Consider the following 21,039-nt stretch of genomic DNA (forward strand, 5'->3'; position numbering starts at 1 on the left):
TTAAGAAACTAAGAGGAACAATGGTAAATATTTCTGTTTGCTTTAAATGAAGTGCTTCAGGCTCTTCACAGATCATTCAACTCATCCCAGGGAGGCATGCATGGAGAGCTGCATAGGCCCTTCCCATTTCAGGCAGCTTTGTGTAACCATCCATGTCAGAAAACAATTTATTTTCCCACTGCTCTTCAGAGGACATACACTCTGCCCTGTTCCTTCCCAGCCTGAGTCAGGATTGAGTAGAGAAGCCTCTGCCACACAGAGCAGGCCTACCTACCACCGTGCATTTCCTAGATAGCCTTAGCCCTCTGCCTGTAGTAATAAGCCTCTTTCCTTTTTTTTTAAGATTTATTTTTATTTATGCATACAAGAACTAGGGTGTAGGCCAGAGGTGTGGCGGGTTAGAAGATTCACCAGAGACAGAGTGGGGAGCACAATGGGCGTATCTACTGAAATACACTGCTGAGCGGAGCAGCAGGAGAGACAGGAGAGGTCTGTTGCGCCATGTGGGTTAGTTCTGTTACCGAACGCCGGCCTCAGTTTCCCTCAGCCAATAAAAGGAAACTGAGTTTGAGGAAAAGGAAAGCGGTTTTATTTGTCGACAAATGAGGAGGGCGGCAGACTCATGTCCGAAAAACCACCGTCCTGCTCTTTGGCAGTGGGCAGGGGTATTTGTACAGGGGGAGATAGGTAGGGGTCCGCGAAGGGGAGGGGGAAGGGGTCCGCACAGAGACAAGTGGGCGCCAGCTCAACAGGGAGATGGATGGGTGTCAGCTCCTTCATCTTAAGGGAAGGGGAAGGTGTCAAGGCACAGAGACGGGTGATCGCCAACTTGTTTTCCTTAGGGTGAGGGGGAAGGGTCTGCAGGGAAACCGGTGGCGCCAGCTTTTTTTTTTTTTTTTTTTTCTTCCCAAGGGGAGGGGAAGCTGCAACAAATGGGAAAGACAAGCCATCAATCCTGCCAATGCTAGATAAGGGGAATTGCAAGAAATGGGGAAAGACAAACTTGTTAACTGTATCAGTTCCCTTGCCGGGATGGAACTCATGCTGAAGTGTCTGGTAATAGCTTGATAGTGCTGAGACTTTAACCCCTGCACCACCAGGGAGGCCCCCATTAGCCGCTTCCTTTTAACTGGAACAAATAATTGGTCAATCTTGATTTCAGGTAAAGAAGAGATAGGCCTCTGCAAACTCTTTTAGGAAAAGCCTGAACTTAGTCAAACCAAAGACAATTGTGTAAGTAGTTGAGAAATAAGCATTTTGAACTTTCCCCCTAGTTTATCGGTTGGGCAATTCTTGTGGCCAATTTGAACGTCCTGCTGATCAGTGAGCACAGAAAGCAGTGGGAATAACAACCACTGGAGAGTGATCTGGAGGAGAAGCAGAAGCATTTTGGGCTGGCTGCATATAATCTGTGGGCCTGGGTTTCCTGAATTCATCATCCTTGCAGCAGAAGAAAAATGCAGGCGCTGAAGGTAAAGTATCTGCCAAATTTGCTGTGGCTTCTTCGCCCAAAAATTTGTGGATATTTCTGAGATTCTCAGGGTGTCAGTTAGAAAGGACCGCAAGGGACACTAGTCCAAACTCCTGTGTTTAGAGGCTTCATGTGGTGAAGACACAGGGCTGGGGTGCAGAGAAGTGATGAATAGATGAAGCTCTTATTGTCCATCTCTTGCTGGTATTCATTTAATATGGTCGTGGGAATGTGTAGACATCATAAAGTCTGCCCTGCCATGAGCACATTTCTCATGGCCTCTGTCTCCCATCCTCAGCTCCCCGGGATGTTCCTATTCCTGCAGCTTCCTGGACTGCTTCTCATGGGCCAGTTCGATATGCTAAACCTATTTGGTTATTTTGAGGCTCCCAATCAGCCCTTGGCCAGTAGAAACCCTAGCAGCTCCTCTAGGAAATAGTTCTTTTATATTATTTAGTGGTAATTGAGAAATGTGTGTGTGGGTTATGTGCTACTAAGTGCAAGGCAATTTAACTATGAATTTAACTATGGATTACAATTTAACTCATAATCCTCAAAATAAATCTGAGATATGACATTCCTGTTTTTATTGAATCAGTAAAAAAGAGTTCAGAGAGATTAAGGTCACTACAGATAGGTGAAAGAAACTTGATTCTCGTCTGGGTTTCTCTGAATCCAAAGCCCAGGCTCCAGGAGATATCTTGGTGGCATCTGCTAGGCTAAGTGCCTTAAAGCCAAGGAAGGAGAGCGTGTCCCCAGTGTCTAAAATGGTGCCTACTGTCCAGCCCAGGCTTGTATCAATGCCAGCACATGCATGTGAGACTGAATAGAATTACCCAGAACCTTGTCTCAAGTCAGGTGGGTCAGACCACAGTGTTCTTTTTGGAATACTAGCTGTGAGCATTTCTATAAGGCCCTTAACTGATGCTGAGATTGAAGAATCGAACAGCTCCTTAATGGATAGGGATCCTGAAAATGCTTGACACAGGTGTACAAGTTTTTTTTATTTTTAAGATTTATTTGTTTATTCAAGAACCGGGGTACAGGCCAGATGTGGGGGAGTGTGAGAGGATTCACCAGAGACAGAGTGGGCAACAGAACAGGCAGACTAACCAAAACACACTGCTGAGGGGAGCAGCGGGGAAGGCAGGAGAGGTCTGCCCCACAATGTGGGTTGCTCCGCAGCCCTTGGGGATCTTACCGGCACTGCAGAGGCTGCAGACAGCTTCACAGTGCAGCGCTCAACCGCCTGCACCACCAGCCACAAGTTTGTTTCTTTATCTTTATGCCTGATTGAGAGTTAGAACGTGATGCTGCAGATTAATATAGGAGAGGTACTGAGCCTGAGGCAGGTAGGGTTAAAATATACTCCCTGGGGCCTCCCCTGGTGGCGCAGCAGTTGAGTGCTGGGCTGCAAAGCTGCTGGCAGCCTCTGCAATAACAGTTAGATCCCCGGCCACCAGGCGAGGGTCCCACATGGCGCGCAGACCTCTCCTGCTGCCCGCTGCTCCCCTCAGCAGTGAGTGTACTTCGTCACTCTGCCTATTCTGTTCCCCACTCTGGCTCTGGTGAATTCTCTCACCCTCCCGCGCTTCTGACTGTACCCAGTGCTTGAATAAATAAATAATTTTTTTAAAAAATACTCCCTGAAGGAGGTTGTTCTTGAGTTGAGTCTTAAGAGAGAAACAGAAGTTAGCTAAGTGAAAAGAGATGGGGACCAGAGGGAGCGGTGAGTGAAAAGCTACAGCATACGCAGAAGGCCCTGCATGTTGTGGGATTCAAGAGTGTTTCAGCTAAATTTGAGCTGCTGCAGGGACAGTCAAGTGGAGATATGCAGGAGGCAGTTGAATGGATGAATCTGGATCTCAGGGGAGTAGGTAAGACTAGGAGAAAAGAAGGGAGGTCATCCTATGGTGGTAGTTGAAATATTGGAAGAGAAAGTGCATAAAAATTATGTTTCCTGATTAGAATCCTATGGGGGTTGTTCAGCAGGAGTTGGACATATCCTTACCATTTATAAATAAATTATATCTAAAATGCTATCTTGCTGAAACTTTTAAGCAACTTATTATGCGCAGCACCAGCACACCAATGTAAATTGCATGCTGGTCTTTGTTCTCAGTTTCAAAGGCATTCTTCCCAGCCTGCTGTCTAATCTCCACAAGGAAAGGTTAGCTCTGGAGATCAGGAATCCAAACACAGAAAGCCAGATTGCATCATTCTAATCAATAAACATTATATAAGATAAAAAAAAATACTTCTCAGCTTATATTTCTTCATTTTAATGAATATGTCAGCACAAAGCCTTAAATTAAATCACATTTACCCAAAAAAGCAGCACAATTGTGGGGGTTGGGGGGAGAACATTCACACTATAAAAATAATAATATTAAATGTAACTATATTCTTAAGTTATTTCACTTCTACAAGTCTTCATTTCCTCATTTCTAAAAGAATAAGTTATTTAACGTGCAAACTTTGGGCTCTACCAGCAGATATTTTGATTCACTGGGTCTGGATTTGTGTTTAATGCTCCTGGGGTAATTCTAAAGATTAACCAGAGATGGGACCCGCTGGTCTACAAGATTATTCTATTACTTTCCTGTTTCTGCTATAAACAACTTATCACAAATTTAGTGGCTTAAAACACAAATTTGTTCTTTTATGGTTCTAAAAGTCAGCACTCTGAAATCGGTTTCACTGGGCTAACATCAAGGTGTTGGCAAGGTTGATTCCTTTTGGACTCCATTTCCCTGACTTTTCCAACTCTTAAAGCTTGCCTGCATTCCAGACTTGCCCACTTCGCTATCTTCAAAGTGTTTGGCTCTGACCTCTGCTTCTGTCATCATACCACTTTTTCTGTAATCAAATCTGCTTCCCTCATTTAAGGACACTGTGGTTACTCTAGGGACTCCTAGATAGATAATCAAGGCTATCTCCCCATCTCAAGATCCTTAGTCACATCTGCAAGGTTTATTTTGCTATATATGATAACACAAATTCCAGGGATTAAGACATTGATACCTTTGGAGGGTCATTTTTCAGCCTGCAGCAGTACTCTGCAAATTCCCCTAACAATCTCTGTTTATTGTTCCCAACAAAGGTACTGAAAACACTGGGCCCTTTCCACAGGAAAGAAGGGAACTGTAGTTCCACCTCTACCCTGACCTCTGTTTCCTTCATGGTCAGTAAAAGGAAGTGAGGTGACCTCTGTTCATACCATCAGTGTTACCTAGAATCAAAGTCAAGAGAAAGCACCTTATAAAACTGCTCTGACAAATAAATCATATCTTGGGGATCAGGTGAGAATCGTAAAGCTATATATTGGGAACAACCAAAGAACCGATGAAGCTGAACTTACAAGGAGCTCAGTAATTTGTTCTTTCATTTAGAAAGGATATCTATAATTCACCTGGAAAGAAATGAAATCATAATTTTTATATTGGATCAAATTATTCAGAAATCTGGACTGAAGAAAATATACTTGCACAAGTGTTTAAAAGTGAGACTATCATTTTTTATGTTAGGTATATTTGAACATAGTCCTGAATCAGTGGGAGTTGAATGCTTGGATTTTCACCGTTGATATAAGCAGAGTTCAGATTTTATCCTTGATCTCAAAGCCTTGGGGAAGCAGTTACAAAATACCACTTCCTCAATTCAGATACCTCCAGCAGTGAGGGACATGGCATTTTAAAGCTCTAATAAGTTCATCTATAATTTTCTCTCAGAGGATTAGGAAAACCAACTGATTTGAAAGTGACTCAGCAATTTCCACCCTCCTCTTCAGCAAATACAACTCAGCTAAGATTGAGAAACTGATTCAGAATTCACACCTCTCCGGGAGCTGGGAGGCTCCTTTCCAAACCACCAGCTGTTCTTTCTATTTTCTTTTCTATTTTTTTTTAAAGCAGTCTGAATCAAATGCTTCATAATCACATATACTAACTCTCTTTATCCTTGTTCCAACCATACATATGACCTTGGAGGCAGTTGCAAAGAATGGAGAAGGTTAATGAGTGTCCAGCCATGCCAGCCAGGAAGTTCAGCTGTATTTCTTAGCACTGAAAACATCCTTCCTCTCTGGCAGAAAAAAAACAATGTGGCAGTTGGACAAAGTGAAGGCACTGTAAATACTCCTCACAGATTGGTCTAAAATTCCATTCCACAGATAATTTGGGGTCATTACCATTTCTGAGCTCAAATTCAATCTTGTTGATGGTGAGCATGAGTATCATTTCAAGAGAAGAAAATTGTTTTCAGAGGAGAGACAGGATGCTGGATGATGTCTGCCATTTCCCTAAAGAAGTCACTCCAAAATGCGTGTCACGACTGTTAACCAAACTGGATGTAATATTACTCCATGTTTTTAGTGCTGATAGATTTTCAAATATACAAAAAAATGTGTCTGGAGGCGATAAGAATAATTTCACTTCCATTGCGTTCTAGGTCATAACATTTCACATAGCTATTCCTTCCAAATAGAGACAGCTGCCGGCCTGATCATTGCTCTCACATCCAGGCATTGCATCAAACTCATCTCTCTCTGTGCTGCTGAGAACTGAAGGGCTCACCCTCCACCCGCCTACATCCTTCTTATATTTCTTAAAGACATGTACTCAGATGATGGCATTTCACTTACTGAGTAAGGCTGCACTTTCATTACCCTAGGCTAAAATTAAGTACATTTTTTAGGAAAAACTATGAGAAGAATATGGCCTTTTTAAAATATGTATTTAAGTTAAGTGAAAGCAGCATATGTACACTCATATTAGAACAGCTCTACGTAAAACCTAAATCAAAGAGTAGCTATCTATCAAGTGCCTTCAAGGACTGAGCACAGGGCATGTAACAGGAAACCAGACCACCATAGCCCCAGGCTTATAAACAATCGGAGAAGCCAAACAGTGAACAGGAGCTCACAGGTGTATGAAGTGTTGCAAGAGTAACACATAATTTTACACCTTCTTTCCTTCAAACCTCCTAACGTTTTTTTCTCTGGGTATAAAGACATGGCAATCAGAATAGACTTTATTATACCACTGTGGACAGTTTATGGTCTAGCACTCATATTTTTGAACTTCATATCCCTGCATCCCCATCAACGCACACACTCTCACACACACACACTCACACACAGTGCTCAGTAGATGAGTCAGATAATGTAGGCAACTGCCTGCAATAAGACTAGTGAGAACACTTTATCTCAAGGGTTTTGCTGTCAGCTAGGATCCTGTCATCCTGCTTCTATGCTTCCTTACCACTGCTTGTTTCTGAGTATGGAGGGAAAATGAAGGTCCAAACTCAGAAAGGTTTCAGTCTAGGTCCTGCAAGATCCTACTAATCTGGAGTTGAGGTGACATCTGAGCCATCTCCTTCTCCAGAACTCCCAGATGGAGCCAGAATTAAAGGAACTGTTCATGGAGTGGGATAGATAATGAAGAACAAGCCCATAAGTAGACCAAGTACAGCTAAGGCAGAGAGTTTATGCAGTATCCAGTAACTTTCTCCCAATTCTTTGCTGGTCTTTAAAATTTACACAGATGGGCCTCCCAGTGGTGCAGTTGAGTGGGTTGAGTGCAGTGCTGTGAAGCTGTCCGCAGCCTCTGCAGCGCTGGTTCAATTCCCAGCCAGCCAGGGAGATACCCACATGGCACAGCAGACCTCTCCTGTCTCACCTGCTGCTCCCCTTGGCAGTGTTTTCAGTTCATCTGCCTGTTCTGCTCCCCACTCTGTCTGGTAAATTCTCTCACCCTCCCGCACCTCTGGCCTGTACCCCAGCTCTTGTGTAAAAATAAATAAATCTTAAAAAAAATAAAATAATAAAATAAATAAAATTTACACAGAAATTGTCTTTCCAAAATTATTCACATACCACTATATAGCAGAGATATTATGCATGGATCAGACACAAACACACGTCCATATAGAAATTCTTACTTTTGTAGATTGCCAGTGCTATAAAATGTTCTTTAAAACCTATTAATGGTGCTATTTATGTCTTTGTCACATGCAGTACATTTCTGGATTTGGGAATGAATGTGCCTCAGAGGATCCTCGATGCCCGGGTGCCCTGCCGGAAGGACAGGTATAAGTGAATCAAATATTAACTTAGAGCACTCTGAATTGCAGACCTGAGGAACAACTCTTAGAGCAAAGTGTCTGGTCTCACTGTGGCTCTAACAATTAACCTGTGAATTTTGTAGGAAGTCCACAAATCATTAAGATAATTAGGATACAGAACAATAACAACACAAATAAATATTTTTTTAATTTATTTCTTTACATCTTTGTTAATTTTTGGATCGTGTTTGATTTCTCCCCTCAGGTGTAGTTCTCATGGTTCTCCAACCAAGGTGCCATCTGGACTACACAAAGATTAAAGTCAAATGGTGGTTACTTATAGTAAAACACCCAATCACAAACAGTGAAACTGAGGGACTTCTAGGAGGATCCCAAGGTCCAGGGCTTGGGAACTTCCCTGTAGATCCTTTGAATAGCATAAAAGAAGGCAATGATAAGAAAAGAAAAAGTCTTTAAAAAGAAGAATGCACAATGAGGTTCATACTAGTATTGGTTACAACAGCAAAAACACAACAGATATTTTGTCAAAATTTTTGAAGGGTATTTATTTCATGGCATTAAAAAATTCTCATAATATTGTGTTTCCTCTAAGAAAATGTCTTCATTATTCCAGGACTGCACATATCATAAGACCCCCATTTTGGAGGATAAAGTTAGTAGGAAATATACTAATATCTCAGCATTGGATTATTTCTATTGGGTTAGTCCCATATGGTGAGATAATGGGTGGTATCAATTTGACAAATTTTCTGTAATAAGTATATATTTTTATAATCAGGGGGAAAGTCAGCTAAAGTTATTACAAGAAGAATATAAGGGCTGGGGATGAGCTGTCACCCAGAACATCCCCATCCAGGACAGAATTCCCCACTGAGCTGCTTAGTGAGGAGATGGGATGTTTTGTGACCTGAATGATGATATTTATTGCCTCCTTTGTTTTAGAACAACCCTCAAGTCTGCCCCTACAATCTGTATGCTGAGCAGCTCTCAGGATCAGCTTTCACTTGTCCTCGGAGCAGCAACAAGAGAAGGTACAGGATTAGATTAACTCTGACCTGAGACTGGGGGACTCATGACCAGGACAGGTGCTGCCCCCCATACCTGGGCCATAACCTCCCAGTGCTGTCCAGGTCCTGCCCTCCCAGGCTGTGCTCTGGGTCATATTCTAGGGAGAACTGCAATAGAATGAAGTGGGAATCAGGTTAAAACCAGTTAGAGTCAAGTGATAGGAGGAAGAAGGTGGAAGAGCAGCTGCCTGGAGCCTGGAAAACACGCGTGTCCAGTTCCAATTCTCAGAAGAAAGTTTTCCCGAAAATCTGTCCGTTCCCTAAGGATTTCTCAGTTGAGTTTTGAATTTTGGTTTACTTGTTTATTTTTGTAAATAATGATTAACTCAAAAGTATAGAAGATCCAGTGTAATATGTTCCCACAGCTGACTAGAGACATTATGTTCTTTACATAAAAATGTTGGATATTCTAAGCCTGAGTAGTTGAAAGGTCATGTATTATGGCCCCTTGTGGTTTGAATTAATGAGGTTTTTTACTCTTTAGAATTTGCCTTTGCTGGAAACCAGCATATTCATTAGCACAATGTGTCATGTTCCATGTTTGCTCTAATCCTACAAGCCAGGTCAATGAACTCGCTCCCTTGATTAACTCTTATGGGGCAGGTTGGATGCAGTAGATGGTGTGGCTTGAAAAAAAACCCAGTAAGTATGGTGACAAACAAATTGTGTCTAATTGCAGGAATTTCAGGTGAGGGCATGTGAAGAGGGTTCTTACAGACACCCCCTTTGAAGGGAGGAGACTTGAGGAGGAGGGCAGGCAATTTTACACTGCTGGTAGGAGGGACTGCATTTATCTCCACAGATTCCTCCTGAGCAACTCCGATAATGAGTACAAAGGCACAAGGGGCCATACAAATGATAAAGCTTGTTCCCCTTAATGATTAATCATGACCACTCTGGAGTCAAGCCCTTGAGTTTAAATCCTGGCTTCTCTTCTTTCCATCTGTTTGATTTTTGGGGAAGTCACTACCCCTTTAGTCTCTGGTTCCTCATTTGATAATAGATAGATAATAGCACCGATTTCATAGTTGTGAGGCTTAAAGGAAAGGATGTAAGTGGTTAGCAGACTGCCTGGCACATTGTGAATACTCAATTAATATTAATGATTAAATCATCATTATGCTCAATTAATATTAATTATTATCATCATCACTATTGGCACCATAGCAGAGCTTCCGCCTCCAATAAGGGTATCCCTAGGAGGTTATCCAGGAATTGAGTGTGAGATGTGGCAGGGCTTATGTTACACTTTTCAATTGCAATAATGCTTACTCTCAATTGAGACATGCATGGAGGGAGGGAGGGGGAGAGGGGTAATTTCCTATACTTGTTAAAAGTCAAGAGTTAACTCTATTGCTGTTTTTGTTACCTCTATCTCTATCTCTCTGAAATCCCACATAGTCAAAGCAAGGTAAGTGCACAGACAATTCCTGTCCATTCTAATTTCTAGCAACCTGGCCTCCATGAATATGTTCTTGCCTTTATGTCCCTCTCACTATCGGGACACCTGGACTCCGGATTCTGCTGCCTGCCCCCATTATTCAGCAATATCTTCAGCCAGCAGGAGATGAGCTCTGTTCCAGAAGGCTGAAAAGGAGCTGTTGGCATTTCATTAAGAAGCTGGCACCAGTCCCTGAGTTAGAATTAAATGTCTGTCCAGGGCAAGGTAGTGCTGCTTGGGGAGTTTTATAAACTCAGCTAAAAAAACAAGGGACACTAGATATGGTTCACTCATCTGTTTAGAACTCTCCAAAGATATCCACAAGAATTTTGTGAGAATGTTCAAAATTCTCAGTGGAAAGATGAAACAAGTCCCATCCATAGGCAGGCGAGCCTTGAATTCTTAATTTGACATTATTCATTTAAATCACAGAGCTCCTATAAAGCTACCAAAGATAATATCTATCAGGGATTAGTTTTTACAGATGATGTAGCTGATCCTTTATGTCCTCTGAAGGTGACAGTTATGACAGAGATATTGGAAAATTTGGGCCATCATAAAAACCCACATAATTAAGGAGTAGACAGACAATTGAACACAAGTCTCGTAAGTAAATACCTACTCTGTGGCAAAAACTTTTGGGCCATAAACTCTGCACCTTCACAACGATCCTAGGATATAAGGATAAGGAAAGTTATGTGACTTAGCCAGAATCACACAATTGGTTCTAAAATATGCTTGACACATGCTCACAATTCTATATATTACTAGAAGCTAGAGAGGCTTAGTTTACTCATGTCCTGATGTCCAAGGTCTGAGGTCCATCAGCTAGAGCTAGAGGAATAAAACGGAAACTAAGATACCTAGCTCGGCTCTCTCTCCCAAATGGTAGGTATTGTGCTGGGGCAGCATTGAAGTAGACTCTCCTAGGACTTCAAGGGTCACAGCCTGCAAAGGTGGGTCTGGTTCTTCCCTTGTCAAAAGTAGGGTTCCTCTTCCTCTACACTCTCTCAGGGTAATGACCTCTGAAAGTACTTAGGGCCCTCTTTGTGAGTTTCAGTGACCCTCTCAATTTGGGGAGGGTTCTCCTCCTGGCTTGCATCATCAGAATCTTTTCTTCCTTAAGCCTGAGATCTAGATCCTGGCAGGGAAATCTTTGGCTCCAGTCTTAAGATATATAGATAGTAAAATGCAAAAAAGAAAGAAAGGGAGGAAGGAAGAGAAAACAAAGACATAAATTTACTATTAAAAGCATGGACAGATAGTAATAACTTTGGAGTGCAGGAAGTAATAATTTCTTAAAGCTCTTGCAAACTAATATCAAAAAGACAAATAACCCAACAGAAAAATGATAAAAGACTTGTACAAGTAACTCATAAAAAATGACAGCGGACCAACAAACATACAGATTCTTAACCTTAAAATAAAGAAAATACTAAAATCTTAGAATACTTTAAAAATTCTTAAAGATGAAGTACTATTTTTTCCACTTGTGAGCCAAAAATTATTAAAAATACCCCAGGTTTGTGAAGATGTGAATGATCAGACATTTCCACACACATTACAATTAGTGTGAAAATAAACTGTCCAATGATTTGGCAATTTTGATTACATATGTACACATTGGAGAAATCTGAGAGAATACACAAGGAAGTTGTTAAACTCTAATGCCTTTGAGGAATGACCGCGAAGAAACTGGAAAAGAAAAATTGTCTACCTTTCAGGACTTTTTTAATCAGTTGAATTACTTTCATCATTTTAAAGAAGAAAATTTATTTATATTTCAAAAGTAACAAACTGCCACATTCTTTCAATATATTTAGGCTTCACTATCCTCACCTTCCAGAATTAGTATCTTCCAGGATAATACCTTCCCGGATTCGTGTCTGCTGATGTACTGAGGCTAATGTTTTTCTATGGATTTTCCTGCGCAGATTTCCCACAAGGTCCTTCCCCTTCCTTTGTAGTTTTCGTTGGGAAAGACAATTCATCATTTTTTTTGGCCAACATGGGAATAACCAAGAGCCTCAATTTAGAGTGAGGAAGGGAGTGGAAAGGTGAGAAGAGTCCAGGGCTGTGGGCAGAAGTGACTGTTCAGAAGTGACATTAAAGCCCACAGATGCTGTGTACTTGAGCATCTTCCTGAGTCAGTCTGTGCATCACTTACGACATCACCCTAAGGCTTTTGTGTCCTTGTTTCCCCCCAGCTGGCTGTATAGGATTCTACCTTCAGTTTCTCACAAGCCCTTTGAATCCATCGATCAAGGCCATGTGACCCACAATTGGGATGAAGTTGATGCTGATCCTAACCAGGTAACCTGGTCCTGTGAATTGGAGCACACCATGTATCCAAAGCCTTGCATATTATATTTAAGTCAAGCCTGAGTCTGAAAAAATCAGTCTTTTTTTGCTCAAACTTAGGTGGGAATTTTGGGGTTGATTGACAGATTGTGCGTGTCTACATATAAACTTGCATATAAGCCTACATCTAGGTAGGCACAGAAATGATTCAGTGCCCAAGTGAGTGATGGTGGAAATGATATAGGCTGGTGAAAATATCTATATTTCTATCAGCTGGTTTGTTTTTAATCTAAATTTACCGTGGACTACAGAACACTTACATATCTGAGAAGAGGCCTCTGATAATAGGGGTGGGAGGCTTGTTGTCTTAGTCGAATTCTGTAAATCTATTGTGGTGACAGATTGGTGTCACATTTTCCTGCAGTGTAGGAATTCTCATTTATTGCCTTAAAATTTCCTCCTTTCGCTTTAGTGACAAGTGGACTTTTCCTCTGGGTATCGGTATTATTTATATACTCTGCTTCTGTAATAAGACAGACCCAAAGCTGCATTGGACGAGTCTTTTTTTCCCTTAACCTTCTGAGAACCCTGGTGTATTCCTTTGTCCCCAAGCTTAAGTCCATGTCACTGATAACAAATATAGGATGCTAGAAGACAGACAGCCCCTCTACTAATTCTCTGCATCTTGGAGACACAGGGTTTCACTCATAGCTGGGATGGTCCCGACGCTGCTGTGCAGCACTGTCATGAAGATGCCATGAAACAGCAGGTGTGCATGTGCTTTGCACAGTGCCTGGCACACAGGAGGCCAAAAACCAGGGCTTTGATTGAACCATTTTGATGGATTCACTTAACAACAGCAGTAATAGTTTGTATAAATCTTAGAATTATATTCAGGTAATTTGTTTTTCATTTGATACTTTTTTTAAGTCCCCATCTTTAGAAAAAACTTCATATCAGCCTTCCCTGAGAATCTCTCACCTTAAAAATTGCCCAAGTACGAGTGGGTGTTGGGTCTGGCTAGTTTGTCCTCCATCATTGGGTGGTGTTGAGGTGCTGTTTGCTGGGTAATAGGATTTGGGCATGGAATCATCTGCAAAGCTACTTTGGTCCTATGATCCCGGATATGCCACAAGGCTATTCCCTCTTTTTAGTAGCAGCCAGGTCACAGGTTTAAGAGTCCCTTCTGTAGTCAAAGTTTACACAAATGCACAAATCATTCCCTCTCCCACAACACAAGGGAATCTGCTTCCCCTAGATTTCCACTACGTTTTATCTATACCAGCAAATCCCCCTAAATGCTTACACATTTGGTAGAACAAAAGCCAGAGTAATTCATCATCACTTTTAATATCCTGCCCCGCCTCTTCTCTTTCTTAATTAGGGAAATCTCAGAGAATTAAGTACCTGCTTAAATGCTGCTGATCCTCCTCCAACAGGGACAGAAAAGGAGGCATTCAGAGTGGGGGGTACATTGTGAGTTAAAAATTAAAATGTTAGCCACCTCATAACCATTTCCAAACCCAGCTATTTTGTTGAAACAACTGACCCTCAAACTTGTGTGAAATGTAGTGCATGAAACAGACCTCCCTCATGCCCCCCCCCACCTCCACTGGCCTTGGAGCATGTTGGGAAAAGGCAGCACCTGCTCCAACCCCAACCCCCAACATCACAGAGTTGCACAAATGGGGACAAGCCAAGTCACAAGGCTAGGCTTTCAACTCCAGCCTCTTTCCTTTCATCTGTCAGCATTCTTGTGTGGGACACAGTTTGTATAGTCAACCTAGGACCCATCTTCACTTGGTCCAGAGTCTCTCCTGGACTCCTAATCCAGTCTTATCTGCTCTCCCACACCCTGGGGCTAGGGATGCGTGTCACAGACCATGTGCTTTTCATGATTCACCTCACTCATTTAGTTCCTACATCCTCACTCATCTCATCAAGGGTCATAAACCACTGTAAACAGGCTCACTGCTCTTTCTTGAGACTCTCTTGACTCCTCAGGGGTTACATCTCAAATTCTCTAATCTCTGTCTTAGGCTTGCTTTGTTTTTTATTAATAAATAGACCTGATTGATTAATAATGGGAGTCCATCTTCCATTAGAAAATGTAAAGGATGGATATCTGTACGTTTGTAGGACTCATGGTCAGAGTAGATAATAAATTAAGCACCTGCTATATACCAGTTTGGGATGGTTGAGATGCATTTGACCATAATAATTCTTTTCTTCAGATGGCATAAGGAGTCCCCATTTATGTTTCTGACAGTTATCTTAAGTAGAGTCAAATCTCAAATAATAAAATAAACAAACTAGTTATAAATCAGTAAGACAAAAATAACGTAAAAACAAAAGTATCTCTGAAAAATCTCTTAATCACCCATAAGGTATAGGATACATGGTTTTGCATTTACTGCCTTGTATGGTAATAACTATAATATTAAATTTAATTACCACTGGTCTAGACTAAAAAAAAAAAGAATTGCAAGAAAATTCCACAAACAAATGTATGGGAATTCAAATTGTGGGGCCTTTAAGATAACAATCAAATAAGTAGTGGTAAATGGGGTGCAGTGGGAGCCCCAGTACCTATCTGCCCACATCACCAATCACCTAAGCCTCTACAACCTTACTACATCTTCACAGATTTGTGGCTGTGTGGGCAATGGTGAAGTCATCTTAATTTTTAAAGAAATATTTATTTTTGTGTAGAAGAACTGGGGTGTAGGCCAGAGGTGTAGAAGGTGAGAGGATTCACCAGAGACAGAGTGGGGAGCAGAGCAGGCAGATTTACTGAAATACACTGCTGCGGGGAGCAGCCTGAGAGACTGGAGAGGTTTGCTGTACCATCAGGCCATAGTGGTAATAGTGCTGATACTTAACCCCTAGGCCACCAGGGAGATCCCCATCCCAATTTTTTATAATTTTATTTGGGGTAGAGGGGAATTAGATTTTAAACCTAAGCTTTAAGGAAAATGTGAGTGCAATGTTGACTCTACTGTGAGTGTGATATGTAACATGAGCAGCAATGTCTTTTTATTACACAAGATTCTTATAGCTATGTCTACGATTGGCACATTTTATTTAACAAGAATCTACCTCTTTACAATGATTATTTTGGGGATACAGATGACCTATCCACGGAAGCTAATCCTGTTCTGACAGAATCTTTCTGGTTTTGGCCTACAATAAAAACAATATATATATACTTATAAAAATGAAAATGATGCAGAAATTTACAAAACACAAAATGGGAATTTCTCATTAAGTGTGCGAAACAGAATGTCCATTCATTATTTCATAAGTCGCCATATATTTTGAGAAGGAAGTTTGAAAGAATTGGGTTTAAAAGCCAAAGGTAATATAGAGGCATCAAAGTTTTGTACCAAAAGTTTCTCCTTAGTTTCTAGTAGATGCAAAACATCTAGAAACAAAGATACCTTTATTTCCTTCCCCTTCCCCTCTGTTTCCCATTCTAACCTTGCTGTGCATTTCTCCTTCAGCTTGTGGCCTTCTCTTATTTAGAATTCCTTCAATTATCTTCTGGATGGTGACCACTAAATGAATTTTCTCCACTATGTCCTCTGCTCATTTTCAACCTTGTGCTCACCCATTTGAGACAGATATGCCCCCCAGACTCAATAGAGCTCTATGTCCACCAGCAACAACAAGGTAGTGCCTTCTCGTCCTCCTGCCCTGGGACCTGTCACCTGCCATCCAGCTTCCCTTGCCATGATACATACTTCCCTCCCCGGCCCCCAGACCACCCCGCCCCTGTTGTTATTGCTACATCTATCCTTTTGTCTTTTTATTCACGCCTCTTGACAAGTTAACATCTCTTTCCAATTTTATGCTTCATTAATTTACCACAGCAATCTGCATTCATCACTTTCCCCCCTCATAACCTCTTCCAAATATGTACTCCAGACTTTCACTGAGAAAGTCTGAGAAAAATATATTTAGGTACCCATCTGACAGTCCTCCATGTACGGGAGCTTTGTCTTCACCTGTCACAGACCAAATCCAACACTTCATCAGCTTCCCCAGCTGCCCACATTAGTCATTTCTGAAGACCTGAGAATTACCTAATATTTCCTTTCAGAGAGCATCATGGATTTGCTCTCCTCACAGTTCTCACTGATGCTTTCCCAGGAAAGCTGGGACATGCCTCCAAAACCTTGAGTCTCTCTTTATATTTAATCATCCAAGAATTAATGCAAGACTTTTTTTTTTTTTGGCCTGTGGACATAACAGTGCTAATCCATTAATAACACACATAAGAAGTACACCTAGTTTTGTTTATCATGCACCTTCCTCAAACTTGTGGAATCTCTGGAATTTAACAAATCTGTATCCAGTTTAACTGCGAATCTATAGACTTCAATCAGCATTCCTGAATCAGTACTCCTCTTCAAAGGTCAGAATCTTTTAGAGTTTATCATTCTTATCACTACGACCCTTGATTGTTGGAAAATCAGACTCTTGACCCAGTTAAACCTCAGCTGAGGAAATTATCTTTTATTTCTCCACTGGTACAATTTAGACAAAGTGACAAATACCTTAGAGATAAAGACCTATCATAAAATTCCCTCTGTTTCCAAGACATGCAAATTATCAAAAACGTTTCAAAACAGTACTCCTTTATAAGGTATTTACTATCTAATTTGTCAAACTGTTGAGGTCTTACCACCCTAAAAACCCCCTCCCTCCAAAAATGTCTTGGGGCTTCTGACACTTTTAAGCTATTGGCCAAGTCTCTCCTATTTACAGCCAGAATTCTTGTGAAAATAATCTAAACCCACTTTATCATTCACATTTACTCCTTAACCCTTTGCACTTCATCCTGCCCAGACCACTTTATTGTGGCATTTATGTCTTCTTTGTACAGCCACAATGCGCCCCCAATAATATATGTTTTTATTCAACATTTACATGAAAGTGTCAATGCCCAACAATTCACCAGTGCAAAGTTCACCAGTGCATTTTATGTGTTCATTTCTTTCTTTCCAGTTTTTTCTCTGTACATTTATGTAAATAAATAAGGTCTGGATTCCCACATAGCCAGTTAACAAGTAATTAAAAGTGGTTCCAGTCTCTATTTGCTTCTCCCGTAAGCATTGAAGAGGATCCAATATTTATGACCATTGGCAACATTTAAAAAATTCCTTTTGCCCAGTTTTTCCCAGGTTCCAACTCTCTCACACGTCAAATCCTCTCTCTTCTCACCTCCTGTCTCCCCCAAGTTCCTCAAGCCCATTCCACTGGTTCATGACTTGCCTCCTCCTGCTCCCTATCTTCTTGCCTTAGAAAATGGCATGCAGTATGTTTGCTTTGAGTAAATTTTAAAGGACTTTGACTTTAAAATGGCACAAAGTCCTCCCAGCAGCCCTTTCTCACACACACACACTTCCTAGGAGAGGAACGTGCACATAACATGGATCTACATGATAAGACCGGAGGTCAAGGACTGAAAGAAATAGAAATGGATAAATCAGAATTTTTTTTTTGTAGCGAGAAGGGAAGGGAAGGGGAAGAGGCAATGAACACTCTTAATAATGCTAATTTGCCAAACTGTTCAAGTCTTGCCACCCTAAAATCACCCTCCCTCTAAAAACGTCTTGGGGTTTGTTATACTTTCAAGCCATTGAAATATATATTTATAAAAATTTGCATTTACTATAATTAAACTCATATAGTGTTTTACAACTGTTTTTTTAAATTTAAACATATCTTGTTCCTTTATTCATGTCTTTTAAAAATCCTTGAGTATAGATATTTTTAAAGGTCACATTATCATCCAATATGTTTATAAGATAATCCTCCTATTGTTAGATATATAGATTGTTTCCACTTTTGCTCTTAAATAAATCATCCATCGCTAAATACAATTATTTTCCCCTCGACCCAAAGCCTGAAGAATGGACTTCCCTCTTTTCTTTCTAAAATCTCTGTCCTTTCCTGTATTCTAACACTATCTGCAAAATAGGCGAACTCCCAGATCCTGAACTATCCTGTCTCGCCTCCCCCATGTCTCCATCGCTCTCCTGGGAGACAGGAAAATACTTTCCTCTCCTTGTGTTTCTTACCCTCTTATTCTCTTCTTATCAGCCCTATCTACTCCTTCCTCTCTATATTACTTTGTTAGGACTGCCTGACAAAGTACCACAGACTGGATGGTTTAAACAACAAAGATTAATTTTCTCACAGTACTAGAGACTAGAGGGCTGAGATAAAGATTAATTTCCACAGAAGCATCTCCCACTGGTTTGTAGATGGCTGTATTTTCACTGTGTCTTCACATTGTCTCCCCTCTATATGTGTCTGTGTCCAATTTTCCTCTTCTTATAAGGACACCAGGCATATTGGATTAATCCCCCAGCCCAATAACCTCATTCTTTAACTTTCTATAAGGACTCTATCTCCAACTATGTCACATTCTGAGGTACTAGGAGTTGGGACATCAACATATAAATTTTGGGGAGAAGACAATTTAGCTCACAACACTCTCTGCTTTCTCCCACTTTCTTCCCAAATATTAAGGATTCCCATTTCCAGTGGGGGTCTTTGTTTTACAGATGAAGGATTAATTACTGTTGATAAGAAATATCCAGATTGGATGGACTAAACACCAGAGGATTTTTTTTTTTAAAGATTTATTTATTTATTTATTTATTTATACAAGCACTGAGTACAGTTAGAAGTGCAGGAGGGTGAGAGAATTCACCAGCCAGAGTGGGGAACAGAAAAAGACTGACAAAGAAATACACTGCACCACCAGGGGAAGCCCTCACACCAGAGGATTTTCTAACCCATTTTACTTGCCCCCTTTCCTGGCTCCTATCCCCATACACACATGCATATACCTCAGCTTGTAGGATTATAGAGATCTATCTCACCCATCATAATTTGAGCCCAAAATTTGGTATAAGCTGATAAGCCACATTGCAGTGACAAAACCAGTGGTCCTATCCCGGGTCTTTGGAAGTCATTCTGGGGCTGCCTATATTGTGAAACCTCATACATAGTCTATTTTCCACTTCATCTCCTTCTCACTTTCTGCATCTCCCATATTTCACTTTTTAAAATCTAACAAACATCATTCATTCCCATGATATTATCATCTCTCCAATATGATTTACAAATCTCTCTCCCAACTTCGAAACCCACACTGGATATTGCCATGTACATGTCCCCACCCAACAGCTTCCTTATAGAAGTCATCAAAGTCCCCTCCAAACTCTCTTCTCTACCAACTTTTCTAGGTCTATTAGTGATACAGCCATTCCTTTACCACACCCAGGTTTGAATCCTAAGAGTCATCTTTAAGAATTTTCTATCTCCTTTTACGTTGAATCAGGTGCCAAGTCAAGTACTATATATCAGAGTTACCAGGGGACTTGTTAAAAATGTAGATTCACCCAGACTCTAACTCAGTAGGTCTGGGGTAGTCTGTTCAGATATTTTACACATGGGTTAGCTCTGAACCACACTTTAAGAAATACTGCTGCAGAGTTTGCTTCCAAAATGTCTCCAGTGTCTGTACTTTCTTTTTCTTAATACTACCTGGTTTAGACCTCATTTGCTCTTACCTGAACTTAGGACTAAGTGGCCTTCACTTTTCCAAGACAATCCTCTAAGTTAGTGTTTTACACTCTTTTTACCTAGAATTTTCTCTTCTTCCATCATAAATATGCACCCATCCAAACCCCACCCATAATTTAAGACCCATCTTAAATAACACTTTTTTCATTGAACCACTTCAATATTTCGAAGGGTATTTGAGAGGGGAATCTATACCTCCATTATCTTTATATGACCCTCAGTGTCCAGCACATCTTCCTAATAGTAGACTCACAAGTATTTGTTGAACTGATGCCCTGATAGTTCAGAGCCTATCCTCTTATAAATAGACTAGACTGCATTTCCCTAATGCATTCACTGGCATTTACCAACATCACAGTGCACATTGTCCTGTTCAGTACTTTTGGACAGCTTGATGGCTCATTTTACAGTACATCTCCATCAACTTACATTGTACTCTTTGGAGAAATGTTGGCACGATCTGCACACCAGATGATTTCATTGTGTGTCTCTTATTTTCTATGTATAAGAATGTTAAATAGGCCCTGTGCCAGGAATTATTCCTAAGGGAACATTCCTGTTTACATTTCTCTTCCAAAGTCTTTTACACTTACCCATTTCCTTGTTTTCCTCTCAGGAAGTATCCACACTTCCAGGGTCTTCTGTAATGGGTTCCCTGAGGAAAGAGATTGTCATGTTCAACTAGTATCAAACCTGGCACACAAAGAGGTTCAATGAATCATTTGAATTAATTAATATAAGGGGATTGAATAAGAATGTGGACCCTGAAGGGCCTCAAGAGGTGGGTCCCAGGAGTCAGATTGAATCATGGCAAATCAGCACTAGAGGAGCAATAAAAAAGAGTCAGATTGGATGCCACATACAAGACCAGTAAAATGAGGCAAACCTTGGCTCAGGAACAAAAAAGATCATGAGTAGACTGGGAAGCAGACTGAGATTAAGGTTCATGGTATAGGTTAATGAGAGAGGCTAATAGGGTATAGAAAACTTAGTAGAGAAAATGTAACTGCTATAAACCATAAGTTTTCTCACTTCTAAAGTACAGATCATAATTATAAAAGTGTCAGAGGCTT

At 40.8% G+C, this 21,039-nt stretch overlaps 1 protein-coding gene across 2 annotated transcripts in view; it reads left to right on the forward strand.

Annotated features, from left to right (window-relative positions):
- The first annotated feature begins 1,296 nt into the window (after positions 1 to 1,296).
- The window catches only part of HGD (homogentisate 1,2-dioxygenase), a 45,359-nt gene continuing 25,616 nt past the window's right edge, over positions 1,297 to 21,039 (forward strand). For both annotated transcript variants that reach the window (XM_037524572.2, XM_037524574.2), the window contains exons 1-4: positions 1,297 to 1,472; positions 7,488 to 7,559; positions 8,498 to 8,586; positions 12,271 to 12,376. In XM_037524572.2, coding sequence (XP_037380469.1) covers positions 1,458 to 1,472; positions 7,488 to 7,559; positions 8,498 to 8,586; positions 12,271 to 12,376 — 282 coding nt within the window. In that variant the 5' untranslated portion in view covers positions 1,297 to 1,457. The remainder of the gene's footprint in view (positions 1,473 to 7,487; positions 7,560 to 8,497; positions 8,587 to 12,270; positions 12,377 to 21,039) is intronic.

This window comes from Talpa occidentalis, unplaced genomic scaffold, assembly GCF_014898055.3.
Source record: "Talpa occidentalis isolate TD23 unplaced genomic scaffold, MPIMG_talOcc4v2.1 talOcc4.4, whole genome shotgun sequence".
Taxonomy (NCBI): domain Eukaryota; kingdom Metazoa; phylum Chordata; class Mammalia; order Eulipotyphla; family Talpidae; genus Talpa; species Talpa occidentalis.